General features: G+C 42.8%; 1 protein-coding gene across 6 annotated transcripts in view; it reads right to left on the bottom strand.

Moving 5' to 3' along the window:
* Positions 1-1708: 1708 nt before the first annotated feature.
* Positions 1709-23068, bottom strand: part of TULP4 (TUB like protein 4) — a 142844-nt gene continuing 121484 nt past the window's right edge. For all 6 annotated transcript variants that reach the window (XM_079331028.1, XM_079331033.1, XM_079331029.1 and 3 more), the window contains 8 exons: positions 16590-16814; positions 14266-14500; positions 13637-13781; positions 12617-12761; positions 11270-11363; positions 9803-9946; positions 3923-6507; positions 1709-2229 (listed from right to left, as the gene is read on the bottom strand). In XM_079331028.1, the coding sequence (XP_079187154.1) occupies positions 2113-2229; positions 3923-6507; positions 9803-9946; positions 11270-11363; positions 12617-12761; positions 13637-13781; positions 14266-14500; positions 16590-16814 (3690 nt within the window). In that variant the 3' untranslated portion in view covers positions 1709-2112. The remainder of the gene's footprint in view (positions 2230-3922; positions 6508-9802; positions 9947-11269; positions 11364-12616; positions 12762-13636; positions 13782-14265; positions 14501-16589; positions 16815-23068) is intronic.

Genomic DNA, 23068 nt, shown 5'->3' with positions numbered 1-23068 from the left:
GAATTTTTCAAGTAAAGAAGCTAAACCGTGGATGAAAGACAAATCAGCTGTTGACATCTCAACCAGCAAATCCTTCTCTTGAAAGTGGGCCCTTGACTTCAAAAGACCAATTGTTGAAAAAAATCTGCTGTGATGTTTCGTAATCTAACGTCCAAATAATTATATGAATAATTTTGGTATTTTTGGAGTTTGTGTATTACTGGTCAAACTTCTTCCATATCAAAACATATTCTGTAGCAAAATGCTGACAAGAAGGAAAGAGTAAAAGCAAATAAACACGTGCACGACACATGGACAACAAAGAAACTCTTCTGTGCAAGCAACCTGCTGAAAAGTTCGACAGCTCTGTGCACAGTCATACTACTGTTATTAAGCTGTCCTCTGTCCCACCCCATGAAGACACTGGCCTCCTACTCTTAGCTGGAGCAAGTAGCAAGGTGGGTGACAAAAGATACGATTCTGTCCAGTTTTTCCTTTCTCTTTCAACTGATTTGTTCTCCAGCCAGCCATGATGTTGTTTCCTTTAATGAATTTGCTTCCCTGATGAAATTTCTTCTTGTAATGACTTACTACGCTTCTGTCTCTTTCCTAATACAAGCACTGTTGTAGAACTTGATTGATACTGATTGCTAAGAGGACTGAATACACTGGGTCTTCTCATTTGCTGGAAAAGCTTTGTTTGCATGGTGTAAACACACTGAAACGAGGAGCAAGCACAGGCACGGCCTCAGAGGTACATCTGATCACGCTGTACCTCTCCCAGCTACAGGCCAAATCACAGAATACTGCTGAACAATATGAACAAAAAGCAACACTCACGATTATTACCTCTCCAGTTTTCTGTCACCTACTGACAGATGTTTATGCCAGTAACAAAAGAAGCAATGCTTGTAACTATTTGCTCCTCTGTCTTCTGTCACCTACTGAAAGATGTTTATCCCCCTTAACAGCATTTGAAACAAGCAGACATCAACTTCCTTGACACAGTGGGTTTTTAAACCCTGGTTCTAGCCACAACAGAGTTATTTTTTGCAGTACCCAGGAGAGGGCATGGCTAGAATTCAGAAGTTATTCTATACCACTCCCTATCACTTTCTAGGGCCGTGGGAAGGGGTCCCATGTGGCTCACAGAGTGTGGCAGCACAGTCAGGTACAGCACAGGCTCCCCCGTGGCGAGCACAAACGTGTGAATCCTTTGCCTCTCCTGCACTCTGTTATTAACGTTGCTGCTGTTACTGTTTGCTCTCTCATTTCACTGCTGTTCACAGTAAACTGTTCTTCTCTCTGCCTGTGATCTTTATCTTTTGTGCCTCCAATTCTCCTCTCCATCCCACTGCAGGGAAGGGAAGGGAAAAGGGGAGGGGGCAGTGAGTGAGTAGTGCATGGTCTGGAGTGTTTTGTGGGAACACTAAACTGGAGAATACCGTTCCTAAACCATGACAAACACCCACTCGCAACAATGTTTTCTCATTTTCTAACACATCACTGTTAATAAATTAAACCTTTACCTACATAAGCCTCCTTGGAACCTGTGGTACTCAGTTATTAGCAGATATCAGAGAAGAAACACGTCTTCAAGTATTACAGCTTCTTTTCTTTTTTTACTTTTTTGCTGCTATCACTGATGTTTTAGCAGTAGAAGTACAAACTGGACCAGAAAAAAGTCATGTTCCCTGTTTTAAAAAGAATAGCATGAGATAAGGCAGTCCATCAAAAAGAGCAGTCTGTTTTAATCCCCCCATGAGCTTACATCAGCTACTGTAGCACACACAGCAGAACCACCACAACAAGCCAAAAGCCACACTTCTCCACGTAACACTGAATGGTTCTCAACCCTTGGCTCTTTCTGACACCCAGCACAACGCTTGAAAAGAAAAAGAAACCGGAAAACAAACAAGCTAACAAACAAACAAACAGAAAACAGCCCCCCACCCTCCACCCCGTGACTGATTAGAGTTAATGCCCTTCTGGTGGGCACCAAGAGACTTTTCCAGTTTTACTGCCTTCTTAACTCCCAGGCATCTCTGCACACCTAAAGCAGGCTGCCCTGACATTTTCCGGTTTGGACTTCATTAGAAGGTTAACATTTTCCTCTCTCCAGTCTCTGCTTTTTCATTTGAGACGTTGAGTCACATTAGCCAGAGCAACAGCAAAGGCTTGCACTGCAGAAAATGGATACTGAAAGTCCAAAATGTAAGCATTGCCATCAATTCTTCCAAACTGCATCACCTGGGAAGCAGGGGAAGAGGAAAAGGAAGGGAAAAGAGAACAAGGTAAAAAAAAAATGAACCACAGAAAAGCAAACAGAGAAAAGAATAAGAGTGAAATTTTACTGCTCTTTTGTAGGAACACCTCCCCTTCCCATTTAGTATGATTGGAGCTACAGACAGAATGGTGTATGATGCCAAAGAACAGTGAGAGCACTGTACTTTTCATCTGTATAGGGTTTTTGACTGCAATATTTGACTACACAGAGTAAACTGATAAAACATGCTAGACTGCATATAGCAATGCTTTAAGTAGCTTGCCACCGATTACTCCAGCAGATGTGGGTACACTAGCATCACACTTCCTTCAGGAAAACATCGGTCTCTCCCTTGGAAATATCCTACCATCAAGCCATCAGGAAAACAGATTTTGTTTTCAAATAAAGGAGCTTTCAGGGAAGGGGAATAACCAATTTCCTCACTGTAGTACTTCATAGCTGATAAGGTGTTTATTCTCTGCAGTTCTATTTCCCTCTGCATAAATATCTTCACTAGCACATAATTACAGCAAGAATGAATTAGCAAAGGGGCCGTGAGAGCTGTTAGAAATACAAAAAAAGCGAAACTAGTCAGGTTTTAGAGAATATCTGAAGTTTGGCCTATTACTACTGTTTTTTCATCTGCTTCATTGGAAATCCAGGTTTTATTTCCTCTACAGTGAAGATCCTTGATCTAGAATGGGGACTAACTGTTCAAGTTAAGGCAGGCTTTGTTACCCCCAGCAAGCAAAAACCCTTGCTTGGGTGGTTTTGCACAGCTGCCCATGGGGACATATCCACAGCCATTTAACTGAAGAAGAAAGGGAGTACAAATGGCTCTGATTGCTGCCTTTGAGCTGTTGCTTCATACAAGCAAAACCAAAACACTGGCCATGCATGTCAGATACTTAAATCAGAGCAAGATGAGAGCCTTGATATCTTTAGTAAACCAAAAGTTACTTATAGCTGGCAAAGGAAATGAATATGAATCGCCTGAGTCTCAGTTCAGCATCCTCCTAATTAGCACCACTTACAAGCCTGGGTTTGGTGTAGTAGTAGTCACTCTGGCCAAAATTAAATTTTGATTTTTTGAACTAGCCATTGATCCTTCTACTCCCAGGCGGTTCAAAAGCAGCCCAGGAGCACTTTGTTCTGGGGTGGGTCAGTGTCTATCTCCTCTAGCATTAAGAGCCAACCCCAAGGCCTGGTAGCTGCTCACAAGTGAAAATTTTGGCACGAAGGGAAGATAACTGCCTTAGCCACCTGCTGCCTGGCTAACCTTTGTGAGCAGGGCAAGAAGGGAGCAGTGTTCATTCAATTAGCTGCCATCCACAGCCATCACTGATGGCAAGCACAGCATAGCTCTGCGGAGAGCTATGGTGATTATCACAAAATCTTCAGCAATGAGAGCCAGACTAAAGGAGGCCTTTGTTCCCATGTCTGACTGCAGTAAAACCAAACTTATTTTGTGTATTTACTTTACAGCTGAACTTCACCCTACCTGCTGAACTCAAACCTTTGACAACTGTTTTTTATCCAGCATACAGCAAAGCTTTTTTTCATGGAACAGCTGACACAAGCAGGAGGCTCTCTGCAGCATGAGAGACAGCTCATTCCTGGCACAGCTTTCCCACATCCTGGCCCCCATTCCAGCAAGTGCGTGCCACCCCTTCCTACCTGTCGTCCTTCCAGCTCAATCTGGAAGTTTTTTGCCGACTCCTGGGTCACCCGCCCTCCGAAGTCCAGCTGGTAGACTTGTGTTGCCTCATTCCACAGTGGCTGCTTGTTGGCCATCACATACACAAAGCCTTGGCTTCCCAGTCGCCCATCCTCCTTCTCACTGGCCTTCCGGCACTTGAATTCATCCAGCTCACTGGCTGTCCTCAAACTCCTTTTAGTTTTCCAACCCTTTTTACTGCCCTGGCTCTGGTTCATCAGTTCATCTCCGCTGATAAAAAGCTCTGGCTCACTCTCTGAACTGTCCTGAAACTCATTTGTCTTGTTTAGTTTCTTGGACTTCAGCTGATCTTTTTGGCTCTTGACCTTCTTCTTCTCCCTCCCCAGCCGAGGGCTGGCTATCAGTGAATTGAAGTCAGTCAGTGTCCTTGCCTCCTTTTTGACCTTGCCCTCAGTGATAGCCTGCACATTTCCTTCCTCAGCTCGACTGTCCAGGCGTTTCCTGCTCTTTTTGCCAAATTTGTCAGTCCTTTGAGGAACGGGGCTTTCTGTCAATGAGAGCACCTCCTGGAACGTGTCTGCTGTCTCCACCACGACCTCTGTGCCCACGTGGCCCTGCAGCTCTGCTGGCGGGGGAGACATCACCGGCTTCTCCACCACGAGCAGCGGCTTGGGGGGCAGGGTGCCCTGGGGGTTCTGTACAGGTGGGCAGGTGCTGTAGGAGCTCCATGGGTGCAAGGCGATCGGTGGCAGCTGTAAACTAGAGCAAGTGCTACTTCCCGGGTACATGGGTGGCAAAGGGCAATAGGAGAGGTTGGATGGATAACCTGGCTGAAGCACAACTGTGGGCTCCTGCTGTGCAAACTGTGTTGGGGCCAGAGCTTCTTTGGGGGAGCAGGGGGCCTGCATTCCCTGAAGGGGTGGGGCACTGTAGCTTCCTGGGTAAGGTACTCCAACCCCGTAACTCGTCTGAAAAGTGGCAGTGGGACTGGTTGGAGACTTGGGGGAAACAAATGGCACTCGAGACATATCCAGATGTTGAGCTTGACCAATGATGAGTGGAGGAGGTTTTAGGGGGTTGGGCACTGAGCTCTGAGATGTCCTTTCCTGAGGAACCCATATCTCTTCACTCACCATAGGATCCCACTGGTACGGCGGTGGCCGTTTTACACTAAGGGTAGCCTCCGTCAAGGACACAGGTACGTGCCGTACCGGTTTCTCCACTGGGCAGTGCTGAGAAAGAGCCTCATCCTCCGTGAAAGCGGAGTTGATATAATCCGCTCGGTCACGAGAATTGTCAGGCGGGCTCAGCAAGCTGTAGGAGGACTGGGAGGCCAGAGGCGAAGTACTGACAGAGTGAGCAATGACAGAGCTGTGTTGGGAGCCACTCCCTGCGCTCAGATCTGCTCTCATGGCACCAATGCTGGCAGTGCTGCTACCAGCATTGGCACTAGCGATGCCGCCCGCGCCACCAGCGCTCGCACTGCTGCTACTGCCGGCGCCGCCACTGCTGCACTGGCTGCAGGTGTACAAGGCTGTGGGCACTCTCGGCTGGTACTGGGCTGACACAATGTTGCTCTTGGCCTTAGGGGGAAGTTGCAAGGTGGCTCTCTGACCATCCATCAGCTGAGCCATTTTCAGGGCTGCCTCTCTGCTGTTCCTCCGCAGAGTAGCATGAATGATACTGCTGTCCAGCCTCTGCGCCATGCTTCTGCCCTGGGACAGCTGGCTGGCGATGTCAGGGTAGGGCGGCGGGTCCCCGCTTGGGATGGAGTAGCGGGGCACCGTGAGCCGGTTCAAGGTGGCGCTGGCACAGGGCTGCTGCATCTTCTTCTCGGCAGCTGTGATGCGCAAGGTGGCGGAGCTGCCGGGGCCCGGCAGGGTGTAGGTGCTCTGGGCACAGAGCATCCTGGTGCGAGGCCGGCACACCTCCTCCACGTTCCCGCTGCTGTCGAACGTCGTTATCCGCTCGTACCCCAGGGGCGTCTGGTAGTGCCCCGCCGGGTAGAGGGAGAACTCCCCCTTCTTGAGGCAGAGATCGAGGGGCGGCTGCGGGGGGCCGGGCGGGGGCGGCAGGGCGGCGGCGGGCACGGCGGGGACGGTGCCGGGGTAGGGAGGCGGCGGGTTCATCTTGTTCAGCTGCAGCTCCGGAGCGGCCCCGAAGATGACGGCGTCGCCTTCGACCAGCGGCGGCCCCGGCCGCGGGGCCTTGGCCTTGGGCGGGGGCTCATGCTCGCGGTCGCCGTGGTCCCGCAGGTCGGCCAGGGCGATGGCGGGGGGCGCGGGCGGCGGCGGGGCGAGCGGCGGCGGGGGCGGCCGGCCCAGCTCGCCCACGGCCAGCGCCCCCGCCCCGGGGCCGGGAAAGCGGCCCGGAGCCCCCGGGAAGGGCCCCGGCCCCTCGCCCCCCGCCTCGGCCGGCGGGTTTGCCAGCACGTCCAGCTGCACGTTCTGGTTGGCGAGCAGCGACTGGACCAGGCCGATGCTCTGCGTGGGCGACATGGCCTGCGCCGAGCTGTGGATGGGCGCGATGGGGATGTTGACGGTGCAGGGCGGGCTGCTGGCGGGCGCGCCGGGGGCGCCGGGCACTGCAAGGGACAACACACACAACACAGAGCGTCACCGCCCGCTCCGTCCCCGCCCCAGAGCCCTCCCTGCCATGGCCGGGCGCCTTTCAAACCATCTGCGACCTGTAGGGACTGCGCTGCGGCCGGAGGAGCCGCCACCTGTTCCCAAAACCGGTGGGTCAGACCTCGGTGGGAACATGCAAGCCAGCCCGTCTCCCTAGATTCCCATGGCACGAGAGCTGCTCGTAACAGCTAGTGACCAACTTTAAAGGCACTTCTTGGCAGTGACACTTCAGAGTTCACTTTCAGCCTACACCACAATCCCCATGGACTGTCACGATATCAATCAGCATTCACTCATCAGCACGTTTTAACTGCTTCTGCTCAAATCAATCAAAGTTTTGCTAAATCGGGACTCACTAGTTTTCAGAGAGGGACTTTTGACAGTAAACACATCAACAAACAATTGAACAAAGCGAACAAATAAACAAAAGAAGTGTATGCTAAGAAAGTTGAAGCCCTGCACTGAAGACACTGTATGAGCTTGGGAGAACTGGAGAACACAGATAATAGCTGGGAAAAGTTGAGTACAGGGGGTGACAAACCAACCAGCAAAAGCCAGGAAGCTGAAACAGAGAGAGAGGAATATGATGGAATGAAATGCACACAAAACTTATAAAAGTTCTCAGAGGATTTGTAAGGAGAAAAGGTGAGGAAATAGATGGGAAGCTATAAAGATTCAAGAAGTAGGTACAGTAGTCAGGGTGACTGCAGCATTAATGTTTGGACAGGCGGCAATCAGAAAATTTCCCACATGTGGTGGCATTGAAAAAGGGAAAATGTGACAAGAAGCAATTCTCATAATTTTGAGCAGAAGCGTGAAGAGTGCTCAATTGTTTGCAGTTCTTTTTTTGTAAAAAGTGGTTGATTTCAACAGGAACTACCACTGAAGAGTCAGAGCAAGAAAATGAGGAAATGGATCCAAGTAGAGATGCAGATGTCAAGAAGGAACAAAACAGAATAAAGAGGGAAAACAGTAAATACTATATTAGAACTTCCAATTAATTTTTTATTTAACTTCTGGTAAAAATCCCCACAGAAAATTGGAAGTGAGTTGTATCAGTAGTTTGTGGAAGGAAAAGAGACCAAGGATCTAGTATCATGCCCAATTTTTATCCAGTTTTATATCCACATTTAAGTGTGCCAAATTCTGTGGAGACCTGTGATTTGCAAGACCAGATCACATAAGAGATCCATTAGTCAGGATTCCTCTAAATGCTGCCCAGTTCCTAATTAATTTCTAATTGAATCTAATTAAAATTCTAGTCATCTACCTATGCCCTATAATTACATTTTTGGTAACATCAGGCTTTTTATCAGCATCAGTCATGAACGTGGGAGGTGTACAGATAGCACTGTGGCTACACTGGCAAATACTTATGGTAGTTCAGTTCATTCCTTTAGAGGAAGACCAGCAGCCAAACTTTACTGACCCTAAGGCAGTTCTGTGGTTCTGTGCTTGGCTGGCAGGCCATGCTTTCACCCTGATGCCTGCAGGCTTAGCAATATAGCTGCCAGAGCCTGAGGTTTAATTGTTAGCTTGGCTTGAGCAACCTCAAATGTTGCTGTCATTTTGCTTTATCCAACAAAATATCATTTGTTGTGGTGCTGCTTAATACTCCTGAGTGTTTAAATCCAATGTTTTCTTCATTTCTCCAATGGTTTTTAATTGATTAGTTTGCATACTTTGTAAGTTAAATCAACTCACCGTGCATTTGTCTTGCCAAATCTTTACTGACTACATTAAAAAACACCTGTTCCAAGTGTACCTCACTATGAACATTGCACTGCCCAAGAGCAACTTTCTACTGTGTTTTTTCTAATCTATCACATAATCATTATTTACCCTGCAATACTTTTTCCTTCAGTATATGGTACTTTCTTCCTTTATATGCAGGCTTTAGAAAGCCATCATTTAGTAAGTCAGAAATAAATTTTCAGAAGAAATTTGAAAGGAAAAAGTGGGCAAGAGGAAGGTTGTTATGGAGGACAGGGTAGTATAATTCTTTTACTAGCCTTCTCAAAGAGCTGTTACAAGAGTCTCTATAATTTATGTGGTGTACCTGCAATTATGAGCACCATGTCATTTCTTAGTGCAGATTCAACCCAATTTTCAGAAAGAGATGTGAAAATTTGTATTAACTTTTTTCTTTTCTATTTAGCTTTTATATTACTTTCTGACAGCTTGGACAATGTTTCATAGTAGCAAATGTTGGGTGCTTCCTATTAATAATATATATATGATCACCAATGTCTCTATTATTTTCTTCAGATACTACAGGTGAGTGTCATGTGGACAGAAATTAAACAAGCCAAGTCCTCCTAATTGTGAAAAAAATGGGCTTAATTTGAGTAATACAGGCATTTATTTTGAAGTCCAGAGGACTACTCTGATGCTTGGGTCAGACAAAAGCCTTGCTGCTGTCAGCAGTTGAAACCCTGGTCTGAAATAATGAGAAATTTCCATTTGTTTCAGTAGACTTTAGCACAAGTCTTTAATTGTTTTGCAGTGCTCACACTCCTTCCTTTTTAAAGGGTACTGGCATGACAGCCACTTCCATAGTTCAGGAAACCTGTGACTGAGCAATCCCTCAGCAACATGAAAATTCTGAAAATGTATTAATTTATCTTATTTTCTATTGTTTGTTAATTTTATTGCCATGATGATTTTGTTTTGATTGGAGGAGATATTGAGTACTGCCAGTCCTTTCACCTCCCACATCATCACCTGTGCCCAAACCTTCCCTGCACTGTTTAAATCTTCTGCTACTTTACATTTTTACAGTGAATTGAAAAATTCTTCCTGATCCCGTTTTGTTTATCGACTACTTTACTACTTTGGCCTCTTAGTAGTGATAAAAATCCAAATGAGCATTTATCTGTTCTGAAAGGATGGCTGAGCTGTATGGGAACCTGCCCTCCAACCCAAGCTCCTATCAGTCAGCTGTGCTTTGATGCCATAGGTCTCAAGAACAACCTGTTTTAGTTTCCAACACATTACAGTTCTGTCCTATCAAGATGCAGAATGCAAGGCTTCAGGCTGTGGAGAATTCCTAACAAACTAAGATGAATTAGCAGACACATTATAGAAAACAATGCCTGTAGTACAATGAGCCTTATTCTAACTCAGTTCTACAGGACCCCATCAGACTAAACAATTTTGCTTTGTGAGTTTACCAGAGGGGACCATGACACAACCAACTTGACCTCCATCTAGCTTAACCCACAACACAGCAGCCCTCCAGCTCCTCCTTACCTGGTAAATCATCTTCATCTTCGCTGAAAACATTTGGATTAAAGACAGGCATGTTAATGTAGTCCATTGAAATCTTCCGCACTTCTGGGAGATATATTGTCATTTGCCTGGGCTGCAGATGCAGCAAACTGGTTTTATATATTACTAGAGAAAGAATATAGCAAGAAACAAAATGTCTGTTACACAAATAGCATGTAAAGCTCGGGAAGAAGCAATTCCAAGCAGACAGAAGGGCTATGAATATTGTTATTTACCGTACACATGTGCATGGGCAAGCCATTATTTGTCAAATCACTATGTAACAATTTGCATAAATGGGTTGAGAGAGATTGTTGCTTTCAGCTATTTCTCTTTAAATGGAAGCAGCATCTCTGTAATTAAATAATTAATTACTTCATCTTGTATTTACATCTCTTTTTATGGAAGTAAAATACTTTTTTTTCCATTCTACTTCTGAAACTTTTCATGATGCTACCAACTTATAGAGGAAAACTGCAAAGCTCTCAGAAAGGAAATCTGCTGATGGTTACTACATACAAAGAAATCCCATTGGGCTCAGGAAATCCCTGGTAGCCAAACCATTGGAGACTGGTAAAGCATTTGAAAGAAGTTATCAGTATATACACTTACTCTACACTCATATCCTTCCCTATCTGCTCTCACTGGCAGTGAGAGAATTAGAATGACCTGTGGTCACTCAACTGCTGGTAGCAGTCCATACAGCCACAAAAGCTGTTCATCTGATGCTGCATCCATGGCACCTTTACTCCAGACCCAACTATATAGTGCAACATGGGACAAAATAAGTTCTCTAAAGAGCTCATTAAACTGCTAGCCTTCTGTTAATATTTCAGTTCAGAGCTCAGTTCTGCAAGGTGGTACCTGTTTTTCACCCAGCAGGACTATTCCAGCAGGACTATTGGGTAGAACTGGCCTACCCAGAAAAAGGTTGATAGACAACTGCTGCTTTTAATGATGGCTACCACATTTCTGATGCTCCAGCAGGAGAACCATATGATGAGGTTCTGCACTGACCTGAAGAATCTTGAGCATGATGCTGTAATAGCTTTCTCGTATAATTTGTAGCTAAATAACTATAAAAATATTTTAAAAATACTTCACTAACTTAAAACTTATTATTTCTATAGTCCTCTTGCAAAACCCTTTTTTATTTGTGTGGGTTTTGTTCAAATAAGCTGTAAAAATAGAGGTCTGGGCTCAAATGTTAATTTACTGTTTTATTACAAGTGAGACTTAGCATTTTATTGATCATCTCATTATTGTATTTATATAATTTAATCTCCTTCAGTTACAGTGAATTTTATAAAATCTAATTCCCACTGTCCACAGAAAATAAGTGCTTTGTTAAAGAAGCTTTTTGATCACTTACAAAAAAATCTCATGGCATAAGTTTCTTGTTTGTTAGAAAGAATTTGACATGCAAAAAAATCAACAGTTTATGTTTACCTGCACCAAGGTTAGTTGGTAGGAAAGCAGCCAAACCCACAATTTTAAATTTGGTTCCCCAGATATTAGACGTGACCTGAGCAAGGTAGTTGTGCTGCAAAACAAAAACAAGATAATTTTTACCTGATAAAATCTGTATCAAGCCCTAATAAAAAACTGCAGAGAAATCAAGCTATTGCAAGTGATAATGCAATTTCAGTTTCTCTTGTTTTTATTGTATTGAAACAGCCTAAAGTGCCTATGTAGCAACATTTTACCCAGTCATTAAGAAGGTTCATTCTGATATCTTAACACCATCAGAAATGATATATGCAACAGCCACAGGGTGATTGAAGCTATTGAAGATCTGAACAACACTTAGTGGAGAATGCCTGCTTAGTGAGAACAGGTCTATTTTCTGGCACTTGCTGCTCCTGCCCAGCAGGACCACAGCTATTCTGTACTTTAGAGAGTGATACACCCTGCCCATTGGTTCTACGCTCATGAATCACTTTACAGAACAATAAACAAGACAAATTAATTACTTATAACAACAAACATATATTCCCCTGGAGCTCCTGAAGCAACTTCCCAAACCACTGTTGCCAGGGTACACATATTATGAGTCTGAAAGACCAATAGATTTTTCTTCAAGGCCAGGAGTTATGCTGCCAGTATCAGGAGCAGGATCTGAGCCTCGGGTCTTCTGCTCTATTCAAAGGGCTTTTGGTCTTATCTCTGTGTAACTGCTATAGAATTTTTCATATAAAGGAAAAAGGAAAACAAGAGAGCAGAAAGAAACAAACCAAACAAAAGAAAATTAAAAGAATACAGGCTGTTATTAATGAAATATACAACCCAGACAGTTCTAGAGCCTGCTAAGTTTCATTTACCCAGAGGACATGAACACCACAAAGTGCACAAAGTGGTAATTCATTTCCTTCCTTCCTTCCAATTAAGGCTGTTTTATGTTAATTATGAGACAGATCATGTGGTCCTCTGAAGCAAACATTTCCTTATCTCTGCAATCCCTAGCAAAATAAAGAATGATGGTGGCATTAAGATGAGAAACTGATGAAGTGTTTGCACATACACTTTTAAAAAGCCAACAACACTATGTGGAATAAAACCTCTCACATGGATTCACACCGACAAAAGTAAGTGGTCCTGGTACTTACCAAGCAACACCTGATACACCATTGCCACTTTGGAACATTAGTACTGAACTGGACAATGCAATTCTCTAGTTCTCTCTACTTATTGCAATTTAATGAAAATTTCTATTGCTGATCATTGGACCTCTATCACAACACACTGCCCATGAAAGAAATGCATTTGAATCAGCTTTGGTAACGATGTGCACAATACCTGAGTAATATCTTCTAAAGGAAACTCTCTTCGTGTCAGGCTTGGCGAACCAATGGAGGGTTTCCTTATTGGTAACCTTGGTGATCTTGAGATCTCCTGTGCAGCTCGTGACATCTTTGGAGATTTGCGAGCTTCTATATTGATTCTGCAGGTAAAGCAACACTTAGAAGCAACAATGGGCAAGGTGAAATGCACAAAACCCATGTCTTTGAATGGAAAGATGTAAGAAGAAGACAACTCTTAGGATGTCCTCAAAGTGACTAATAAAGACTGTAGAGCCTACAAGATGGAGAATTACAGGCCAAATCTGAAGATACAGAAAACCTGACACACTTGCAGTAACTCATGCTGGATGCTTTCTAATTAATCTAATAAAGCTTACAGCACTTCTGCCAGATACAATCTATCTTCCACTAATCCCTAAAAGGTGTAGAGATGAATGATCTCAGCTATGCAGATGTTGAGCAAAGTCTCAAGAAATGAGAACATGACACCTCAGCCGACAGATTTTCACATTAGTATACAGCAAACCAAGGCTCCACAAATGTTCTCAGTGGTCCTATCCTAAGCCCAAAGTTATTTCTACCTCCCACTATACAAGGAGAGGGGGTCAAGAATACCAGCTCAAGCACCTAAAGAGCTCACTGGCAGAAATGTAACAAACAAAAGTAAAAAACAGTCTGTCTAAAGGATGAAATATATATTCCATGGTGGCAAGAAAGAAGAAAAAAAAAAAGTGGGAGAGTTTATAAAATCTTTCTTTGAGACTGCCTGGAGAGAAGTTGTGCTCTATTGTTTCCCATTACATTTTGTCCCAGAAATCTTCTCCAAAGTCCAACTCTATGCCAATCTCTGAGAAATGCACCCTATAGAGGATCCCAATCTTACAGAGGATTCCTATGTGCCCAAAGGAGTTTACTTTTCATTCTACAAAGTGTCAAGAGAAGGAAGGAGAGGCAGGGAGGAAGGAAGAGAAGCCACTCGGGGAAAAAGAAGAAGAAATATCCAAGATGTTATTACCTGGGGAGTTTAGGTGATTTGCTAGCTCGACTGATTTTTGGAGATTTCTTTGCTGCCCAATCATCACTGAGTTCAATATCGCTGGAGTCGGAGCAGTTGCAGCTGTCAATCACAGTGGAAATCAAGCTGTTTCCATAGATTTCATCTATCAAGACAGGCCCCAGAAAATTTGAGTGCTGCTTCAGAAAACTGGTATAAATTATAACTCTCAGTCATCAGAAGCATAAACCTGATCCACAGGCAGCAGTTGAAAGAAAACTTTGGAGAGGAAAATTAAATGTTCTCCACTCTGCCTTCAAACTCCAAATTTCCAATGGTTTTAACTTAAGTGAACGTGATTCAGAGGGATGAATAGCATTCAATTGACTTCAAAATTGAGACTAAAGAATATTTTCCGCTAATTACCAATCTATTTTCCATTACTCAGAATACAAGAAGTTCTCTTCTGTAAAACAGAAGGCAGCAGGGTATAATTTCAGAAGCTTCTAGATCACGCTAAAAATTTTTTTCACATCAGAAAAAAATATCAGATATGACCATCCATGTTGCATATAGGTATTTTTTTAAACTCTTGAGGATTTAATGTCCAAAGTATTGCTAAATCATTTTTATACAGAGCAAAATTCTACCTGCTTTTCCATCTGTTTTAGGGTCCATGATAACAAACTCCGGCCGCAACTTGCTGATACGACGTCCTTTGAGGATGGGCACCAGTCCCCCAAGGTATTCCAAGTACAGAGTATAACATGGACCACCGACCTCTGGGTCATCTTCTGTCCGCTTCATGGTGCAGTGAAGCCGTTCATTACCAGCTGTTGGGTAGCTGACAAAATCTCTCATATTGTTTGGGTCTGGGATTGGAGGCTTAATTAAACAGAGGAAGGAGAGAGAAAGTTTTCCAATATTGGTTGGGTTTTTTTCTTGTGGTGACTTAGTCCCGACATAACTAACTGAACTTGAACCCAATTCTAATTTGGGAGGTGAAGATTAGTATAGGTTACTTCATGAGTTCTGCGGGACCCACATGCAAGACTGAGTGGCTATGTGTTATTTAGTTAGGTCAAAAGCAGCTGTACGCAGAAAATGAAAACTAGTCAAAAAGGAATGTTGAACCTGTGGTCAGAGCACTGAGTGAGACAACAAACCTGTCTTCAAGTTCCAGGTCTTATCAGAAACTTCTTTTTGAACTTGAGTAATGTGGTCAAGTATCAGAGTATCTTGTCTCCTGCAGGCCCTCCAAGTGAACCTGGACACTCAGATCCCATTCCTGGTTAGTATTGGTACATGCTATACCACTATGCTACAATGCTGTCAGCCCTGAAAGAAACTTGTACTTTTTACATCACTTGCAAGCACATGTCCCATCCTAGCTGAGGGCCTATTTGTGTGCCATGTAGAGAAATACAAGCCCAAAGATTGGGTTACTTTGCCCTGCTATTACACATTAATCCATGAAAAATCTCAGTCCTAAAGCAGCAGGACTGCTTTCATCTAGGACAATATAGTCTGTGTGACACAAATACTACTAATGTGTATAAGTCAACAGAGTTTCTTTCGAAATTAAAGTAAAAGAAAATAAAAGGTAGGGAAAGAAATAGGCTTCCTTAACCTGGCAAATGGGTATATGGGTATAGGCTGAGGAGCGACCTGTAATGTCGCTGGAGGGGGAAGAGGAATGTACACAGGGAAGAGGTGCCTTGCCTAGCACTGATGGCATGGCTGACAACATAGGCTGAGGTGGATGAGCTAGGGTAAAGTGTAAGTGCTGATGAGGCCCCAGAAACAACCGCGAAACAGGACAGGCATGTGGCTTCTGAAAACCCCACTTCATCTCTCAGCTACGCAGTGCCACAACCACACTGCATCCCGACTTTTCCTCTAGGAGGTGACACAAAGGCTGTTGGCAACGATGTGTCCCTGTCCAGCCCTCTGATCTCCACCAGGGCTCCCAGCCAACTTCTGCCTTCATCCAGCCCATCCTGTCCCCTCCCCTGCCTTCCCTGACAGCCAGGAAATTGGAGAAGGATGGAAAGAACTAGAAAGAACTGGAGACTTCCAGTCTGATAAATGTTCTGCATCTTTGTAGATCCAGGAGTTATGGTTATAGCAAGGCATTTATTGTTCTTTGACAAAGCAAATGATTTACAGTTGCACAGATTGCCCTGATTAGCAGTACCCAAATAGAACCATGCTGAATTATTATTTTGTAGGCATAATTTGTTCACATTTAAGCTGGGCCAGTCCCACTGATTTCAAATTAGTTTTTCAGCCCTGTATTGTTTTAACAAGGACCTCTGGCTTAAGAAACTGCTGTAACACACACATAAAAAAATCACAAAATGTGATTTTGCATGTTTGAATGTCGTGCATTTACCAGCTAATGCTCTGGTTTATAGGCAGTGATAAACAGTCTGGAAATCCCAAGATGTTACTGAGAGCAAAACCACAAAACAAACAGGTTGTGCAGATGATTTTGCTTGTGGTACAGGAAAAAAGTATGATACCTGGTTCATTATTCCATAGCACTGCTAGAGCAGTAAAATTAAGAATAGAAATGTCTGGTGAGCCCCAGGTCTTAAGTCTAACCTTCCTGGCAATATAAGCATGCATGTGACATGTAGAGAGGCAACAGTTTTACCCCGTGAATCCTTTCTGTGACAGAGTATTATCACTAGCATGAGCTTCTTTAGAAGTCTTTGTGAGTCACCAGCATATTTTACCCTTTTAATGTACTTGGAAAGGCCATCTCCATGGAATAATGCAGATCAGCATGTGTGAACCTTCTTTACAGATTTTTAATAGGCACCAAATGCATCAGTGGGGTCTTGAAGAGGATACAAAAGCTTTTAAAATAAAATCTTATAATTTAGCCATTGTCACTTAGGAGCACCATGGAGGGGGTAGATCTAGTAACACTTTCCTCTGCACAATACACACATTTCTTTCTTTTTACCTTGATCGTTGGTATGAAGGCAGTGGTGAGGTACGAGCAGAGCCGAGGGGGCAGGGTCAGCTTGCTGATGTCCTTGTCATCCCGCAGGCAGCTGGCGATGCTCTGCTGGCACAGCAGCTGCAGGCTGGAGACCCTGTGCTCCACCCTGACCACGTACAGCGCGGGCCCAGATGCCATCAGCAGGCGGGAATCCCTGTGACCCCAACAGATGGAGATGATGGGACGCTGCATGGAGAGCAAAAGGATACAACTTCAAAAGATTTTGTGCCGAAGATTTCTTTCCAAGACGGCTGCACAGAAAGTCAGATCACATGAATTCAGCACCAATTGCATCACCCTAAGTCTTCCAGAAACTTAAAGGTGCCCACCACTGCCCACAGAAGAAGAATGTGAACATCTCAAATCATCAGAAACAGCCGTTGATATTTATTCAGTGCTTTTTACTCAGAATGCTTAAAGCTCTGCACACAAGGAATCAGCTACCAAATCCAGCACCTAGATAGGAGAAGCGACTTTAAAGACACAGGGTGATGAGAAGCAGGATCTTTTGATGCCCTATCCAAATTATTTATTCAGTCATCTAATAATTCTTCCTCCACTGGTAACAGCTCATATTTTACAACTGAGAAGTTAAATTGTATGCCCAGAGACACTTAAAAAACAAGTGGAGAAAACCCAATCAGCTTTCTTGTCTTGCACCAAGTCTTCTGCTGCAATGTCTCTTTTGAAGAGGAACTGAACTGTGAAAGAGCACCAAGAATGCAACAGAGAATGGCCTTTTGTCTTCTACTTGTCTATGCTCAGAAAAGTCCATATCACGACAGTAAAAACAGAAAGAGTGAGGGCCAACTGGTACTAAATGTCACAATGTGGAACAGAATAATGATAAACATCTGCTGCTTAGGATATTTATTTCCTGCTTGCAAGGAGCTCCCTAAACTTTCTTTCTAATCCCATCTTTTTTTGTAAAGTACCAGTCTGTTGTAACCTCCTCTAGCCCTATGATGACAATTTTTGCCCCTAAGCAATTCTTGCATCCACCTGTCATCTCTGGCTTTCTGTGTTACAAAGCACCTGTATTTTCTTATACAGACACACCCTGTGGTGTTTCAATGCCATCTGCTACCTCTGTGGCAATGAACAACACAGAGTAAAGATGAAACTCTAACTCCATGAAGAATACTGTACAGCAGGCTGCCATCAGTGAACTACAAAAGATTTACTCCGTTCTGTGAAGGTCTTCCTTGTTTTCAATCTGTGACACTCAGAAGTTTAAGTAAACATGTTTTTCATCTAAATAATGAACTGTATTTATTAAAAGGTCAGGGTATCTTTGGAATATCTTTTCACAAGATGTATCAAACAAGAAGACAGGGTCAAGACACCACCAATAATAGCTTTTATTCACTCCTCTATTAGCATGGTAACCAGATAGTAGGGTTAGATCAGCCCAGAGTTGTTTACCTGGTCTGGAGAAAAAGCCTCCTTTCCATTTACAAATTCAAGTTGCTTAAAGGCGAAAAACTGGGAAAAGTTATTTTTATGTGACTGATATGAAGCAAAATGTAGCTGGCACAGCACTATATCAATGTTTATCATCAAGATAAAGCATTGGATGAAAAACTTCTTCATAGAAGAGATCTTCCCTACTATGTCATCTTACCCAAATTTCAATTTCAAGGAAAATACTGGTTTTGAAGTAGGAGGAATGAAGGAACTTAATTTTAATTACATCTAGGCAATACCACACACACACCTCCACAAAGGCACAAATCTTCATGCTGACTGATACGCAAATAGAAAGCAGCAACATTGAACCTTGTGATTTTCACAGTAATTACTAAATGCATTTTGTGGTGGAGAACTTCGAAAGAATTGAGAAATCCTTTGTGTACCATCAATAATTCTACATGGCATGTCTTAACCATAATCTGTGGGAGACAGCCTTACATCTGAGGAGAGGTCACAAGAAGTATCCCCATCTGATTGGTATTTTTATGATTTATGAGTGTGGCTTGGTCCTCGCACTGTCTGGCAGCAATGAGACACTTCAAGCTGCTTACCAAACAAATGCAGTTGAAAAGGCACTGTCACATCTACTGTATGACAGCCTGAGAACAGCACAGTAGAAATGACCCTGATTTCCCCCAAGAGCTGAATTCCAGCATGGGCAGCACTATCTACCTGATCATTACTGTGGGATTCAAACTGCATCCTGCTGTTCACCTTACATCAGCACAGCTTACCTATAAACACAGTGAGGGAACAAACAGGTATGTGACTTGGCACACAAATGCTTATTTATTGCATAGACTTTAACAGCAGAAGAGAAGTCTAATATCCCAGCTAGCATAATCCAGTACAGCACACCCAGACCTGATGTCTCATATTGCAGCTATTATAACCCAATATATCACACCCAGGTAGGATGCTCTTCATCCAAACACAGTCAAATAAAACCACATCTTTCCTCGGGTAACTGCTGCACACAGAGAAAATCAGAGGTTTAGATATTAGCAGTGCAAGGACCTTTGCAATCTAAAACACAGTCTAAAGGGAAATGTTTTTCAGAAGCTTTGAAACATGGGGTGAGACCTCTGGCAGCACAGCACTGTGGAGCTCCAAAGAGCAGAAAGTCAGAAGCTGAAAACTTCACCACCGTTTTCCAACAGGCAACAAGAATTCAGTCACTTTCTAAACTTCTCAATGTATGATGCTCTTATATTCTGTTTATTAATGTATATGCAAACAATATGTGAGTGGGTGCATGGTTAAACACACACAATATCTACAAGTGCAGTACTGTTTGTAAATCATTACATTTCTACTCTTCCATTTGTACAATTAGTCTCCCCACATACCTCATTATGTTTTAATATTTTCAACCTCAACAAAAAGCACTTGCACCACACCACCAGACACACCTTGCCTTCCTTTCTCTGACATGGTCAGACCCTTGGTGCTTCTCCAGCCTTCAGCAACATTTAATTTATGGTGAAGGGCTAAGACTTCAGATAAGCTTCAGGGAAAATTAGCCTGTCATTACAGGCTTGGAGAAATAAAATATCACCCAAATGCCAGATCTGACCTGACCTTTAAAGTACTGCTCCAATAATATTTTTCAATAACTATGCTTCCTAGTCTTTCCCTTGCTGGACAAAGGATATGAATCAATTACTGCAGCAAGTCAGTTATGAGCTGGCCACAGCTTTCTTTTCAAACTCTACTAAGAAAAAACAATTGACCTCCAACATCCAACAGAAAAGTATTGCTCCTCAAAGCATCCACTTATTTGCACTGTTTTTGCAAAACAAGGAAGGACAAAAGTTGTTGTATCCACCTGTTACAAAACTAACAAGCAGACTCTAGAACGGAAGAATTTTATTCTCCATGTTCGATGTTGGAGTTTTTTCCTGCTAGGAACAAAAAATGTAGCTACAAATATAACATGATAATATTCTAATCTCACTGGCATATAAAATAGCATTTGGCTTTGAAAAATCTCAGCATAAACTGAGTAAAAGAACTGAGTAAATACCTGAATGAATTCCAGAGTTTAAATACCAACATACAGCTCTATGACAGTTATATATTAGAAACCATTGGCTAAAACACAAAAAAGATGCTTTATCAGGAGAAATGCTGACTGAAAACACATCTCAACAAGTAACCAACAAAGAGCTCTTTTGCCATTTCTTTCCAATTGGGCTTGAAAGTCAGCTACAGCTACTCAAATATGTACCCCAGCTAGGATGTCGATCTCCTTAGAAAAGCACACAGGAATGAATATTCCCACTCAAAGCTCTGTGGTTGCTTTTTATAAGTCACTCTACTGTCTCTTACAGGAAAGAATATAATTTATATACATTCCATCACTTGTATGCAGCTCAGTCAATGAAAACACTGTTCTAGCTGATTCTTGCTGCCTGCCTTGAGCTCAGAAATCCTGAGCATGGGGTCTGCCTGCTGCTTGAACTAATCCCTTGTTTGTTGGCACTGGGATTCCTGCTGGCAATGAAATCAAAATAGTATTCCAGGGCAGAAAGCCCAGGAACTAGCAGGACTTTTCTCAGGAGGAAGAACACAACTGCAAAATAGTATCCAGAGAATGACGTGTAAGTAGGTTGCCTGCTTGCTCTCACTGCAGACTGCTGATGTGGAGATGCACTCTCTTCCCTGTCAGAGACAAGGTGCAAGGTGCAGTGGCTGCAGTGCCCACCTGGCTCCTGAGAGCTGTGTGCACACCTCTGAACTGCCAGGGCGCTCACAGATGGCTGTGGGAGCAGCCTAACACTCCTTCATTCCTCTGCTCCTCCTGCTGACAGTGGGAAAAATACTAACTGCTAAGAGCTGACTGAGACAAATGATGAGAAATCTGCCACTGCTCTGGCCTGATATGATTTTTGATGTAGTAAACTCTTATTTGATTTGCAGCTGTTTCTCATATCCTCTCTATTTCTACAGTACTTTTTAAGAAGTCAATACCACAAGATTCCATTTTAACAGAAAGAGTTGCTTAGAAAAGTGTCTTCAATTTTCAGTGTTGATTAAAATCCATTTCTGCAGCAAAGGTGATCTATGGCCTATATAAAGAACACCAGGGTCCTTACTGATATCCTAAAGCATGTTTTATCAGTTAGTTCTAAACTGTTGTTTTTTTCCTGTAAGAAAATGAACTCTTCTTGAAGTTTTGTTTTCATCCCATAACAACTAAATAAAATTGATTTCAGGCAATATAAATGAAAGGCAACATTAATTCAGATGCAACAAACTTGAACGCTCTTTGTGAAATAAATGAAATAAGCAAGCTCTTCTCAGCTGAATAACATAAAAAGCAGCCTCTTCTTTCAGAACCTTTTGATCTGAATTAAACCTAAAATTGCACCTTTCTTCTCTAGCCTTTACAGAACTACCAGGTTTCAGCAGGATCATATAATCTCAAATCTATTTATTTAGATACTGGGACATTTCCAGCAGAAAACCAGTCTCTGAAATGCTGACAGCAGCAGGTCTACAGCAAGTTGGTTGTCTTCTCAAAGACTTCTGGAAACTTCTTCCATAAAGATTTAGTCTTTGGTACACCACTTTGAAATAGGTTTAAGATATTACACTGATAAACATGGGATTTTTACGTTTAATCTTGCTGTTTGTACCACATGTGAAGCTTAGCTCACTCTCATCCTCCTTTGGCACACTTGAGACGTAATCTGTATTCACACCAGCTACACAGTGAATATAAAAGCTTCAAGTAATGTAAATTTACTGTAGAAATAAAGGTGTATGGAAGAGATCTGCATTGTAGCTTCTAAATCTATGCTCTTGCTCCCCTGGTCCTCTCTGGGACATATTAAAAAAATAGTAAAAACTGAAGAAGGGACCAAATATAAGCCACAACATTGAACCATTAAAAAGAAAAAAATCACAAGTTTGTTAAAGTTAGCAGTTAGATAATTTTGAAGAGATCCTTTAGGAGACTCCTGTTTGAATTTCAGGATATAGGAAGATATGAAGCATCTGTTTCTAATCAGCAGTGACAGCAGGTACAGTTAGTTGATATAATAAAGACCTGTCTGCACATTGGATGAGAACTTCTAAAGTGACAGAACTGGGCTGCAGCATTTGGTAAACAATTTTACCAGGACTATAAAACTGTCTTAAATGAGTTGATTATTCTCATCCCTGCTTGATGGCAGGGAAAGGTTGTGAGGACTTACCAAACAATGTAAGAAATTAACATTCTTCCAATAAAAATATTATGACCAGCAGGGCGGCCTGCAATGTCATTTTTAAATGTTGAAAACACAGGACCATGAAAAAACCAGGCCTATTTTTGGTACCTCACATTGGTGTTCATGATATATACAAGGACAGGTGTAGAAAGAGGTAAATTTTACAGAAATTGATGGCATGTTTTTGAATAGTCATCATCTGATCACCAGCCCTTGATATGCTCTCTACATAGAATTCAGTTCAATATTTGACCAGCCCTAACCACTGCTTTTTCAGCTCTTTTCAGTCTATTCTGAAAACACATCCTTGCAGGATGCCAGGCTGAAGCCCCAGAGCCAGGAACAGGAGTGACTGCTACACTAGGCCAACTCTACCACTCTGTTTATCAATGTTGTTTTTCAAGCAAAGCTACTGCTTTTATATTTCAATACTTCTAAACAAGTGTGATTTCCTTATCTAGAGTTTTACAGTCAGCAAACCATGTTTATGAACTATAAATTCCTACACTGAAGGTAAAAGCTTAAGAGAGTTAATCAAACAAGACAGAGGATGCCAAAACTAAAGCTGGAGGGGAAGGCAGCATACAAAACATCTTGAAGGGATCCATGACAACAGTCATCACTGAGATGAGTTACCTGCAGTTCCCAAATCTATTCTACCACTGGGGTTTGCAGTGACTTTATGTTCAGTAACATTCCAGCCAAGTTACATATAAATCCTGTCAGTCTTTGAGTTTTGCTATAAACAAT

This window comes from Erithacus rubecula (genome assembly GCF_903797595.1).
Source record: "Erithacus rubecula genome assembly, chromosome: 2".
Lineage (NCBI taxonomy): Eukaryota > Metazoa > Chordata > Aves > Passeriformes > Muscicapidae > Erithacus > Erithacus rubecula.
The sequence above is the reverse complement of the archived record's forward strand: the minus strand, read 5'-3'. Positions and strand labels throughout refer to the sequence as shown.